The 13,930-nt window shown below is 33.4% G+C and overlaps 1 protein-coding gene and 1 long non-coding RNA gene across 2 annotated transcripts; one reads left to right on the top strand and one right to left on the bottom strand.

Moving 5' to 3' along the window:
* Nucleotides 1-621: 621 nt before the first annotated feature.
* On the top strand, nt 622-2,494 carry LOC141448099 (uncharacterized). The gene is made up of 2 exons (XR_012454848.1): nt 622-761; nt 864-2,494. It is a non-coding gene; the product is annotated as an uncharacterized lncRNA (long non-coding RNA).
* LOC141448091 (uncharacterized) lies at nt 2,294-12,612 on the bottom strand. The gene is made up of 2 exons (XM_074116163.1): nt 12,472-12,612; nt 2,294-4,652 (listed from the first exon to the last, which is right to left on the bottom strand). Exon 2 carries the CDS (start codon nt 4,275-4,277, stop codon nt 2,766-2,768), a length of 1,512 nt encoding a protein of 503 aa, XP_073972264.1. The 5' UTR covers nt 4,278-4,652; nt 12,472-12,612; the 3' UTR covers nt 2,294-2,765.
* Nucleotides 12,613-13,930: the final 1,318 nt, after the last annotated feature.

Raw genomic sequence — 13,930 nt, 5'->3', positions numbered from 1 at the left:
ATTGTTTCGAATAACCTTCTGAACTGTTACATCCAACAAGATTGTTTACCCTTATCTTGTTTTGTATGCAATACAATGTTGAATGTGTCTAATTGAAATGTTTCAATGTAAAATGAAGAATGTGCCCGAAGGACAAAACGATAACGAATAACGACTGAAATATAAAATATACTATTAAGATAACTATAAAATATGATTCTATAAGACTATTTGTGACTGGCTAACATTTAATTGTTACTAATTAACTTATTCAACGAAATAATGTACTTAAAATTTAATTCCAACATTTGAGTGCTCGTAAAATTATCCAATTAATATCATTTATGCAATGTTTTAAGGTATTTTAATTAGATAATTAACTCTTGCCTTGTTTTCAATCGCACTCGTTCAATGATCATGAAATTTACTCAAACTTATCGGAAAGAATATCAGTTCCCGTGTTATTTCCAAGAAAGCGTTGTGTTATGAAAAAAAGGTTTAAGGTTTGATGATTTACTTTTTCTTTTGAAATGATGGTTAGGTACGAAATGCTGGATATCTTTTGATTCTTGAATCAACTTCGCCTAGGCAGGAGGACAAGTTACAGGCCTAAATAGTATTTTGTTTTAGCATCTGCACAACTACTTACCACTAAGCGCACAAAGACAATTTCTCTATTTATAACTGTAAGGCTTTGTGTCAGTAAGTATTCTCAAATGATGTTTAAAGGACCAAGTGAACAAGTGTAATTACAATCACTACATTTATATGGCTTTTGACCAGTATGTATTCTCATATGTATTTTTAATTGACTAGTAAATGTACTGTAATTGCACAAATTATATGGCCAGTGTATACACTTATCAATTCTTTGCAAATCATAGTTTGTTTCAGATGTATATTGGCAAACACTGCAATGGTACGTGATCTTGATTAAATAAATGAAAACAGGTGATTACTAACAGCAAGAGTTACTTCGTGAAGAGGCAAGCGCAGGGCCTTAATGATCGTCTCAGCTGTTACGATGAAATAATCAAACTTATCACAATTAAACTATAAGGCTTTCATTTCTAATTTGCAAAGCTTCAGCAAAAATAAACATTGCTGCCTGTTGGTTTAACAATTGACTTGATCGTAAAGCATATATTCTGCGTAAATAGCCAGCCTCTATCCTTTGTATAGTATGGTCCTTAAGATGCACAGCGCAACTGGAAACAATGCTACACTAAGTTAGTTTTTCCGCAGAGTTCATGTCCAATCTGTAATAGAAATACAGTAGTAACAAATTTATTTCGCTACAGATAGAAATCATTCACAAATGCCGTTGAGTAGTTTTTTACTCCTTAGTAGGGACATGGTAAATATTAAGAATGAAGAAGAATGTAAAAATATTTCTTCATGCACTACTAACTAATGATTAAGTACCAGATGGTGCAACAAGGCCTCTAACCAGACTGGCTTCATCATGTCTCTATAGTGTGGCAATCTATCTCAGCAGTAGTTTGCTTCTGTTACGGTATCTAATTAACACTAACTAATTGAAGGCTGCAAATCAGTGAACTAATACTAAACATATCTAATTTCCACCCGTTAGAGAAAGCTCCTAACGGACCTCTGAGATTCCCTAATACGAATTCTTCAACCATTTAGCGGTTTAAAATACGCTCATCTTTCATCCTTGTAAAAATTTAGAAATTCCTAAGGAGTTCTAAATGGCATTGCAGCAAGAAATTGTAGAAACGTACATATATTTTCTACACTATCCTATTACAAATTGGATTGTGAAACCCCAGTATTACACTCCTGCATGCAAGAAATTATTGGACCTAACACTAGCCCCTTTTAGTGCCTATTGTAGTCAGGGATGCTGCTGACGATGTCAGCCTCGTTGTCAGATTAATGTAAAAACATTTATGAAACATGTTAATAACCTTAAATAGCAAAAGAGGTGGATTAACTTAAGTTTAAAACTACAAAAACGTTACTATATGTATGCGAAATGCAGGAGTCGTGAATTACCCCCGGCAAAAATCTGTACTATAGATTGACTAATCACGAGCAACACTTCACTTAGGAAAGAAAGAACAGACTCTAAGAAACGTAGAAAATGTTAGAGGGACGCTAATTGCTCAGCAGGCAGCAATGCTACAAAAAAAATTATTTAAATAAACTCAAAATCAATGTAAAATTAGTATGAATTGTACTACTGAAAAGTATTATGTATGATAAATAAAGGATTGTGGCCTGAATTAAGCTGATTTTTTTTTTTAACCGCACCTATTAAAAAGAGGCAAGGAAAATTATAAATATATAGTAACTATAAATAGTTTTTTATTTTATTTAAATACACGATTCATAAAGAACAATGTTATTCACATTTAGTAAAATCCGACATTTCAGAGTAGATGGATCGAAAAAATTGAATAAGTTTGGAAAAACCTAAACACAAAATATAAAGGAATTAATTTAAAAACTGCCTCAAAATAAAGATATTTCTTAAAAAAAAAAAAAAAAATTGCACTTCTGATATGACTAGGTAAGGACCAGTAGTGTAATCTGTAACTTTAGCTGACATGGGTGAGAATGGAATACAGCCTGAGTCGAAGAGCACGTCAGAAATCAGAACGAGTTGCTGAGGGCAAATTAGGACTCAAAATATACCTGCAAATACTCCGGGGAGGTGGTTGCTTTAAATACGGCTGTCCTCATTTCTTTTTTTTCATCTTATTGCGTCGAGATCACCATTATCAACATAATTGACACTCAATACTACATTAATACAGCTTTCACCTGGTATGAATACTCATGTGTCTTCGAAAGCTTCCAAGATATGCGCTACTGAAATTACATTCACAGCATTTATATGGCTTCCCTCCAGTATGTATTCTCAAATGACTTTTTAAATCAGAAGTTGTTGCAGAAGCGTAATTGCATTCACTACATTTATATGGTTTTTCACCAGTATGTGTTCTCATATGGCTTTTCAAATGTACAGCTTGTGAACAACTGTATTTACACTCACTACATTTATATGGCTTCTCGCCAGTATGTGTTCTCATATGTTTTATCAAATTACTTTTAGTTGCTAAACTTGAACTACATTCGTTACATTTATACGGCTCCTCGCCAGTATGTGTTCTCATATGAATTTTTAAAGCAGATGTTGATGCAAAAGCGAAATTACATTCACTACATTTATATGGCTTTTCACCAGTATGTCTTCTCATGTGCAATTTAAATTTTCCAGCTCGTGAACAACTGTATTTACACTCACTACATTTATATGGCTTCTCGCCAGTGTGTGTTCTCATATGAAATTTTAAATTAGAAGCTGATGCAGAAGCGAAATTACATGCATAGCATTTATATGGCTTCTCGCCAGTATGTGTCCTCATATGAGTTTTTAAATCAGAAGTTGATGCAGAAGCGAAATTACATTCATCACATTTATATGGCTTTTCACCAGTATGTGTTCTCATGTGCAATTTTAATGTTCCAGCTTCTGAACAACTGTATTTACACTCACTACATTTATATGGCTTCACGCCAGTGTGTGTTCTCATATGCCTTTCCAAATGTCCAGATTGATTGCAAGAATAATTACATACAGAGCATTTAAATGGCTTCTCGCCCGTATGTGTTGACATATGAATTTTTAAAGATCTATTACATGCACATTTGAAGTTGCATTTACTACATTTATATGGCTTTTCACCAGTATGTGTTCTCATGTGCAATTTTAATCTTCTTGCATGAAAACTTCTGTATTTACACTCACTACATTTATATGGCTCCTCGCCAGTATGTGTTCTCATATGATATTTTAAACTAAAAGGTGATGCAGAAGCGAAATTACATTCACAGCATTTAAATGGCTTCTCGCCAGTGTGTGTTCTAATGTGTATTTGTAAAGATCTATTATCTACACATTTGTAGTTGCATTTACTACATTTATAAGGCTTCTCGCCAGTATGTGTTCTCATATGGATTTTCAAATTTCCAGATATTTTGCAAGAATAATTACATTCATTGCATTTATAAGGCTTATCGTCAGTGTGTGTTCTCATATGACTTTTCAAATTTCCTGATAATTTGCAAGAATAATTACATTCACAGCATTTAAATGGCTTCTCGCCAGTATGTGTTCTCATATGGCTTTTTAAATTTCCAAGTTGTTTGCAAGAATAATTACATTCATTGCATTTATAAGGCTTATCGCCAGTGTGTAATAGCATATGTTTTTCTAAATCAGGTTTTTTACTGGCTTTATGCTTGCAAACAGTGCAATTGTGTGACATAGTGATTATATGAGTAAAAACGAACAGAAACAGCAACGCCTTAATTCTTTCTTTTAGAGAACAAACAGGGGTGGGGGTCACAATTTCCCAATGATTAGTCCAAAATTTTTTTTTTTTTGCTAGCGAATATCTGCGAACCTCATAAGTTCATGTTCAGTTTAAAGTTTGTTGTCTTGGGTTTAGAAATCGACTGGTTACTCAAGTTCATGTTCATCCGAAGTTAAATGAAGACTGACTTTATATCACTTTGCTAACAGAGCAGCTAATCTACGCTAATGGTCTTCACGCTTTTGTTCAGTGAAGTCCTTAAGATGGCCAGTTCAACAGCAAACAATGAACCATTATGTTAGGCTATCCGCAGAGAAAATGTCCAATCTGTAACAGAAAAGCCATAAGTAGTAACAGCCACTCTTATGGAAGTGACTTACTAGTGCTTACCTTATTTTGGAGCTTTGGCATTTGGAAGATTAAGAATAAAAAGGAATGTAAAAAACTTTCTTACTAAGCGATGAATTGCTTTCATTAATAGATTAAAGGTAATCCGGAAAAAAAAAAAAAGAATAATGGATAATATACAGGGTGTTCATTTTACGACGGCTCAAATGCATTTCATGCTTAAACGGTTAATCTGAGCCAAAAATGGTAGAGGAAAAATTTGTTGGCGTCACCTCTAGTTTCAGTATATGTGACTTGATTTTAGATTTCTGCCCGCACCAAATGTGAGGGTTCGCATTTGATCCCCATTTTCATACACACACTTTTAAAGAGTATAAAAAGTTATGAAAGAAAACGGAAACCACAATTCGATTTCTTCAAAGTTAAAGATGCTAGGCCATTTCAAAATCTGGTATTTATTAATCAAATTTCAATTTTTTAACTTGTTATCAAAGAGAAAGAAGAGCACGCGATAGGTCATTTTTATGTATTTTTTCTTCCCCTTTCTACAAAAAATATTGCCAAGGCAGTAAAGCTAGTATTTTTCTTAATATCGGGAAATAAGTCGTTTTCCGATTGATTTTTCTCAGAAAAATCAAATTTTAAGTGCTGTACATGTTCTCAAGCATACAGAAAATGGCTAAAAATTAATTTTACATCTGTTACAAACAAGAAGGTTTAATAATTATTTGGTAATTTTGGGAGAGTTGCGTTAAATTACCGAAAAATGTAGAAACCTCCTGCCACATATTTAAGTGATCAATATCTTTCATGAAAGGGATCAAACTTATTGCTTAATTTATCAAATAATGCACTTTCTTTATTCAACTTGTGCAGCATGTACTGTGCCTTCAAAGGTGCCTCCTCTGGCTCGCAAGCCAGGTTAGCTTGGAGGTTATCAACAGCTCTCTGTATCTGAGGAGGCACCTTTGAAGGCACAGTACATGCTTCCAAATTACCAAATAATTATTAAACCTTCTTGTTTGTAACAGATGTAAAATTAACTTTTAGCCATTTTGTGTATGCTTTAATATCTAAAGCTCTTAACATTTGATTTTTCTTATAAAAATCACTCGGAAAACGACTTATTTCCCAATATTAAGAAAAATACTAGCTTTACTGCCTTGGCAATATTTTTAGTAGAAAGAGGATGAAAAAATACATAAAAATGACCTATCGCGTGCTCTTCTTTCTCTTTGATAACAAGTTAAAAAATTGAAATATGATTAATAAATACCAGATTTTAAAATGGCCTAGCACCTTTAATTTTGATGATATCGAATTGCGGTTTCCGATTTCTTTCATAACTTTTTAAGCTCTTTTAAAGTGTGTATATGAAAATGGGGGTCGACTGCGAACCCTTACTTTTGGTCGCGCGTCAGCCGCGTATGCAGGCAGGAATCTAAAATCAAGTCACATATTCTGAAACTAGAGGTGACGGGCAACAAATTTTTCCACTACCATTTTTTACTTAGATCATCCGTTTAAGCATGAAATGCATTTGAGCCGTCTTAAAATGAACACCCTGTGTATACAGGGAGATCCATTTAAATCGCACCAATCGCTAATAACTTTTTAGGAAAGCGGGATTTCGAAAAAACTAACGAAGTAAACTATATGATTTTTTTTGGTCTAGTTTTCAAATTTTCCACCCCGGATGCTGTATCTTTATTTTTGGCGGAGTTACGGCCAAAAACCCGATTCGGGTTTTATAAGGACCACTGGTTTTGACAATGATTATGAAAACTACATAAAAAACTATGAAAAATGACGTTAACCCCGTTTCGATATCCCTAACATTTGTTGAGATATTTAAGATCAAAGTTACTATTTTATCTATTTGTGAACTGTTTTCAATATTAATTTTCCTCCAGAAATACACGTTTTGGGAGGCCTCTGACTGCGAAAAATGTTATTTGCGACGCAAACAACAAAAAAAATAATAATAATTGAAGATTTAATAAAATGTAATGGTTATGGGTGAATCAGGATAAAATTGTTTTAACAACAAATAAAAGCAATCATCACATCATTTTAATGCACCCAGTAGGCAAGACTTATTGGCCTAACATTACGGTAAGAATCTCTTGCCAGGGTGTTGGTTTGGTGGTCAAGAGCGTGGCTTTGTAAGTGGGAGATCCCCAGTTCAAATCCCGCGTATGACTACACTTTATTAAAAAATGTATTATGATTTTTTAAGTAATAAGAATGACTTACAAAGCCACGTTCTTGACCACTTGACTAACATCGCCCCTCCCTGGCAAGATATTCTTACCAAAATCATTGGTCAAGAAGTCTTGCATACTGGGTACATTAAAATGATGTGATGATTGCTTTTATTTGATGATAAAACAAATTTGTTCTGATTCACCCATAACCATTACATTACACTTCATATTTTAAAATCTTCAATTATTATTAATTTTGTTCTTTGCGTCGCAAATAACATTTTTTGCAGTCAGAGGACCTCCCAAAACGTGTATTTCTGGTGGAAAATTAATATTGAAATCCGTTCACGAATAGATAAAATTGTAACTTTGATCTTAAATATCTCAACTAATATTAGGGATATCGAAACGGGGTCAACGTCATTTTTCACAGTTTTTTATGCAGTTTTCATAATCATTGTCAAAACCAGTGGTCCTTATGAAATCCCAATCTGTTTTTGGACGTAACTCTGCCAAAAATAAAGATACAGCATCGGGGGTGGAAAATTTGAAAACTAGACCCAATAAAACATATAGTTTACTTACGTGGGTTTTTTCGAAATTCCGCTTTCCTAAAATGTTATTAGCGATTGGTGCGTTTTAAATGGATCACCCTGTATACAGGGTGAACCAGTAAGTATTGTCCATAGACCTACTGTGTGTAGTACATCTAAAGTGGAGTTCAATGACGTATTGACCAACTTCATATTTTCCTCTGTTCTTGAGTGACATCAATTTAATTTTTTTTCTAAAATCCTTACTTTTTTCCAATAAAAACGTTATTACTCAGAAAGTTTAAATCCGAATTCGATTCTATTGCACTAAAAAAAAAAAAAAAATCTAAACTGAAAAATTTGAGAAAACAAATAAGTTTTCAACAGAACAAATTTTCTATTGTACCATATTTGAAAATAAGCAAATTAACCTTCGATAATAAAAATAGTACTTGTTTAAAATATTTCCCAACATTTTCTCATTTTTTTTTAAACGCAATTTTTAACCTTTGACTTTCTTATTCTAAGACAGCCTACTTTAAAATTGACTATTGGTCCATCTAAAAGAGTTTTCAATGAATTAAACAACTTGATAAACTAACACTATTGAGTGCTCGTGAACAAGTTTTCTTGTAGAACAAACGTAATTTCTCATACGAAGATAAAAGGAATCCTGGAAAATGATATACCGTTTGAAAGTCCATTAAACAAGGAAACTTTTATAAAAAGTGCCAGAACCTAGGTCAAGTAATGGTCACATAAGAGCCGAATGATTTTTCTTAAAAATTTCTATTACTACTATTTTTCCAGCATTCGGATGAAGATTGATGCTGTTTGGAGAATAACTTATGCTTCGAAATGGTATCAATTTTTAGAAAATTTATCTGTCTTTCTAACTGTGTCATCAGAATCGAATTCGGACTAAAACTTTCTGAGTAATAACATTTTTATTGGAAAAAAGTAATGATTTTAGAAGAAAAAAATTAAAGTGACGTCACTCAAGAACAGAGGAAAATATGAAGTTGGCCAATACGTCATTGAACTCCACTTTAGATGTACTACACACAGTAGGTCTATGGACAATACTTACTGGTTCACCCTGTATAAATGGTTAATCTACAGTTTCATTAAATCCTATACCGCAAGTTTCATCAAATTCTATACATTTGCAAAAGATCTTCTCCGAACATGAAATAAAGGAACTGTGGTCGGTGTGATGCAAGGAACTCACAATAAGTCTACTTGATCAGAACTTATTATTACATATAATATTCACTAAGTACATAGTATGGTGGGGGTAACCTTTACATCTTCCTTTTTCTTTTTTTAACGTATTAATTTTTTTAAAATACATTTAACACAAATCTTAGAGAATGAAAAATTTCTTTAATTATTAAAACAAATTGAACACAAATTTTAGAGAGGGAGAGAGAGAAAAAGTTCCTTTTGTTATTTCTTCTTTTGCTGCCATTTTTGTTTCTTTGGAGTCTGTGACTTCCAGGATAGAGGCTGTCTAACCGGGCGTCCACTGGAGGATGAAATAAATCGCCCACCGATTCATCCTCGCTTTCATTTGGTTCTTCCACTACACTTTTAACTTCTTCTCCTCCCAACTTTTCCTTTTCAAACTCTACTCCCTGAGGTTCAATTTGCTCTTTTCTGGCTACCTCAGATTCTTCTTCTAATATATTTTCTCCTATTAAATTTGGTATTTTCCGTAAAAATCTCCTATTACGTACGAGCATACTTCCTTCTTGCATTCGAACTTTGCAGGATTTTGGTGCTTCAGCCTTTGATTCTATCTGTCCAGGATCCCACTCTTGCTATTTCTGAACCATTACTCTTTGTTTATTTTGCAGTGCCGGTAATTTTCGTGACCCTCTGTCGTAATACTTCTTTTGTAGCTTCTTTTTGTATGTCAATTTGTTGAGAGTATCTTCAATACTTCACTATCTGAGGTGTTAGTTTATTGGAATATACAGGTAAGTTATCGGTAAGTCTTCTAGACATTAGTAGTTCAGAAGGAGATGGCATATCACCAATTGGTGAGTTTCGGTATTGTAGTAATGCTAAATGCATACAATTATTGTTTCGGTTAGGTTTTTTCAAAATGTTTTCAACAGTTTGTATAGCTCTTTCCACCATGCCATTTGATTGGGCATAAGTAGGGCTGGTTACAATATGTTTGAAATCCCTTGTTTGCGAGAAGTATTTAAATTCATAAGCCGTAAATTTAGGACCTCTATCAGTAATAATAACATCTGGAATACCATGACGAGCCATTATAGATTTTGAATGAGTTATTACAGGTGCGCTATTTAATTGTTGTTGATGAGCTAATTCCACAAATTTAGAAAAATATGTCACAACCTAATTATTGCCATGGTCTCGTAGGAATTTCATGTGGTATCATGGGTTCTTTTCTGTTTGAATTCCTAAAACTTTGTCAACTATCACATTCATCAATTATGTCATTAATCTGTTTCGTCAATCCTGGCTCTCTCTTGCAAGAGCTTTGGTTCTTTCTCTTCCTTGATGGCTCTGATGATGTCTATTTAACATAGCTTTCCTTTATTACGACTGCGCCATCTGATGCAAGGAACTCACAATAACTCTGCTTGATCAGAACTTATTATTACATATAATATTCACTAAGTATATAGTTAGTATGTTGGGAGTAACCCTTACTTCAGAACTTCAGAAAATCCGTAGAATAGTAAATTTATTGAATATATTACACTTACTAGGAAATTAAGAAACCAACTTGAAAAGATATCAGATAATGGAACATTATGTCAGAGTCACTAGAAGAACAGGTTGGAAAATTAAGAAGTGATACAACATTTCCATGTTACGGCTCTTTTACTTAGTGGGTTATTCAACGAATGCAATAGTCTTACGACAATGTTAGAAGCCCGCCAAAAGATGATGAACTTACACTTGAATATGTCTGAGGAACTATTGGATTAATACAAAAGATAAACAGAATATGTAAGTAACGCGTATGGGTTGTTACGACAATAAGCAGGCTGAGAGCGAACCACGCGGTGTGCGGATCGTATCTACACAGGATCAACAGAAGGTCCTCTCCTCTTTGCGTAGATTGCAATGAGGAGGAAGATTTCAAACATGTAATAATGATATGTCCACGTTATGTGGTAGAAAGGACACGAATGTTTGACGATATATACAGGTATTTAGATGCACCATTTCGCTACGAAGACATTATATTCTCCACCAACATTTATGTGCTTAAGTCGATAGCAGAGCTAGCAATGAAATATGAATGTATTTAGAAGCTATAGCCGAATTAGAATGAATGGAACAAAATGCTTAGAGAAGGATTACGTGATTTTAATTTTGGTTAAGCGAGAAGGATGGCAGGAGCACAGAGTGCTGCTCCATCCATTAGCAGTAGTTTATGTAAATAGCGGTATATAGTAGAGGGATGAATGTGTGAAGCGAATGTATTTGTAGGTAAGAATGGAGAGTGAGTGATATTCTAGTGATAAGCACCTAGACGATGCTGGCTGTATGGCGGAAGCCAATGCCAAAAAAAGAAAACAAAAAAAAAAAAAAAGTAACGCTAATTACCATAATGAGTACTGTAATACCTTCAAGACAACAGCAAAAATGTCCTAAGAATTTTGAAACGAGTAGAAACAAGATTTATGTAATTTTAGGAAAACAATGATTGGTAACAAATTAACATTTTAAGTTTACAGAATTCTACAACCTGAAACAGACAGGGAAATAAATAAGACCAGTAGTTAAAATACATATCAAAATTATGAGTTTGGATTCCTATAGTCAACTGACGGGCTTGCCACTAGGGTTAGTTTTTTCTTTTTAATTGTAAATTCTTAAAAATTTACGGTTCTGCAGCTCTGTTTTGCATTAGTGAATTCTACGATCGTACGCGGCCCCATTTAAAATTACTTGAAAAACCATGCAAGTATTACCTGAAATTACCAAATTCCTTGGAATACCACGCTGACACTAATCTGCTACAAAAAAACTTCTTCTTTAACTAAAAATACTTCTTAAAGCTTGTTGTGTGAACAATTACCACGAGAAGTAGTTTTTAGTTTAACACGCCTAGCGGACAGATAAGGGAAATGATATGGTTTCGAATAACCTTCTGAACTGTTACATCCAACAAGATTGTTTACCCTTATCTTGTTTTGTATGCAATACAATGTTGAATGTGTCTAATTGAAATGTTTCAATGTAAAGTGAAGAGTGTGCTTGAAGGACAAAACGATAACGAAGGAAATATAAAATATGATACTATTAAAATAACTATAAAATATTACAAAATACTATTTGTGACTGGCAAACATTTGTTACTAATTAACTTATTCAACGAAATAATGTACTTAAAATTTAATTCCAACATTTGAGTGCTCGTAAAATTATCCAATTAATATCATTTATGTAATGTTTTAAGGTATTTTAATTAGATAATTAACTCTTGCCTTGTTTCCAATCGCACTCGTTCAATTATCATGAAATTTACTCAAACTTATCGGAAAAAATATCAGTTCCCGTGTTATTTCCAAGAAAGCGTTGTGTTATGAAAAAAGGTTTAAGGTTTGATGATTTACTTTTTCTTTTGAAATGATTGTTAGGTACGAAATGCTGGATAATATCTTTTGATTCTTGAATCAACTTCGCCTAGGCAGGAGGACAAGTTACAGGCCTAAATAGTATTTTGTTTTAGCATCTGCACAACTTCATACTAGTAAGCGGCCACAGACAATTTCTCTAGTTATATTTGTAAGGCTTTGTGCCAGTAAGTATTCTCATGGCTGTTCAAAGGACCATGTGAACAAGTGAAATTACACTCACTAAATTTAAATGGCTTTTGACCAGTATGTGTTCTCATGTCTTTTTGACTGACTAGTAAATGAACTACTGTAATTACAATAACATTTACATGGCCAGTGTATACACTTATAATTCTTTGCAAATCATAGTTTGTTTCAGATGTATATTGGCAAACACTGCAATGGTACGTGATCTTGATTAAATAAATGAAAACAGGTGATTACTAACAGCAAGAGTTACTTCGTGAAGAGGCAAGCGCAAGGCCTTAATGATCGTCTCAGCTGTTACGATGAATAAATCAAACTCATCACAATTATGCTATAAGGCTTTCATTTCTAATTTGCAAAGCTTCAGCAAAAATAAACAGTGCTGCCTGTTGGTTTAACAATTGACTTGAGTGTAAAGCACATAGTCTGCGAAAATAGCCAGCCTCTATCATATGTATAGTACGGTCCTTAAGATGCACAGCGCAACTGGAAACAATGCTTCACTAAGTTAGTTTTTCCGCAGAGATCATTTCCAATCTGTAATAGAAATGCAGTAGTAACAAATTTATTTCGCTACAGATAGAAATCATTCACGAATGCCGTTGAGTAGTTTTTTACTCCTTAGTTGAGACATGGTAAATATTAAGAATGAAGAAGAATGTAAAAATACCTCTTCATACAGAGATGTACTACTAAGATTATGTACCGGATGGTGCACCAAGGCCACCAATTAGACATGCTTCATCATGCCTCTATAGTGTGGCAAAAACTCACTGAAAATAAAGATATTTCTTTTAACAAAAGAAAAAAAAATTGCACTTCTGATATGATAGATAATAAATACGATTAGATAATGACCAGTAGTGTAATTTGTACCTTTAGCTGACATGAGTGAGAATCGAATAAAGCCCTGAGTCGAGAAGAGCACGTCAGAAATCAGAACGAGTTGCTGAGGGCAAATTAGGACTCAAAATATACCTGCAATTACTCCGAGGAGGTGGTCGCTTTAAATATGGCTGTCCTCTTTTCTTTTTTTCCAATCTTATTGCGTCGAGATCCCAATTTTCACCAATGAATGAATGATTCTTTGTTATTAAAAAAAGAAATTATATTTCTAACATCTATACGACATGGTCCATAGGCCGTCTGTCAGAGTCTACACAAAATATTTAAATATAAAATCCAGGTAAATTTATTTAAACTAGATGATATCAATATAATGTAATTAATACATTTATTTTGTTTTTATTTCAACCAATTACCTTAACATAACAAAGAATTCTTCTTGTGATAATGATCTTTTTTTAAAAAATCGGGTTCTGCAGTTATTAAAAATGGGGCATTCGGCAATAAAATGAAATGTATTTTCTATTTTATTTAAATTACACATTGAGCATTTGTAATTTGTTCCAGTAAAGCCATGGCTTGTAATTTAGGTTCAACATTTCTCCGCGTATTTTAAAAATCAATATTTTACATTCTAAGCTTAAATTTCCTAACATATAGGGCACATTAAACTGCAGAGAATAAAATTGCTCATGATACTGGGCATGTTTAGCTAAGAAAAGAAATTCCTCTCGCTCATTACTTATAACTACAGACAATAAATTATTTGTTTGAAGTTTCCATGTACTACCTGGGTAGTTATCCAACACATCAAACCTCTCTGCTAACTGCAACCAACTTTGAAACCAGCAAAT

This window comes from Rhodnius prolixus, unplaced genomic scaffold (assembly GCF_049639745.1).
Source record: "Rhodnius prolixus isolate KJV_2025 unplaced genomic scaffold, Rpr scaffold_13, whole genome shotgun sequence".
Taxonomy (NCBI): domain Eukaryota; kingdom Metazoa; phylum Arthropoda; class Insecta; order Hemiptera; family Reduviidae; genus Rhodnius; species Rhodnius prolixus.
The sequence above is the reverse complement of the archived record's forward strand: the minus strand, read 5'-3'. Positions and strand labels throughout refer to the sequence as shown.

What these genes read in the sequence shown, in the direction of transcription:
- LOC141448091 (XM_074116163.1), bottom strand. Translation starts at nt 4,277, where the DNA reads ATGTCACACAATTGCACTGTTTGCAAGCATAAAGCCAGTAAAAAACCT.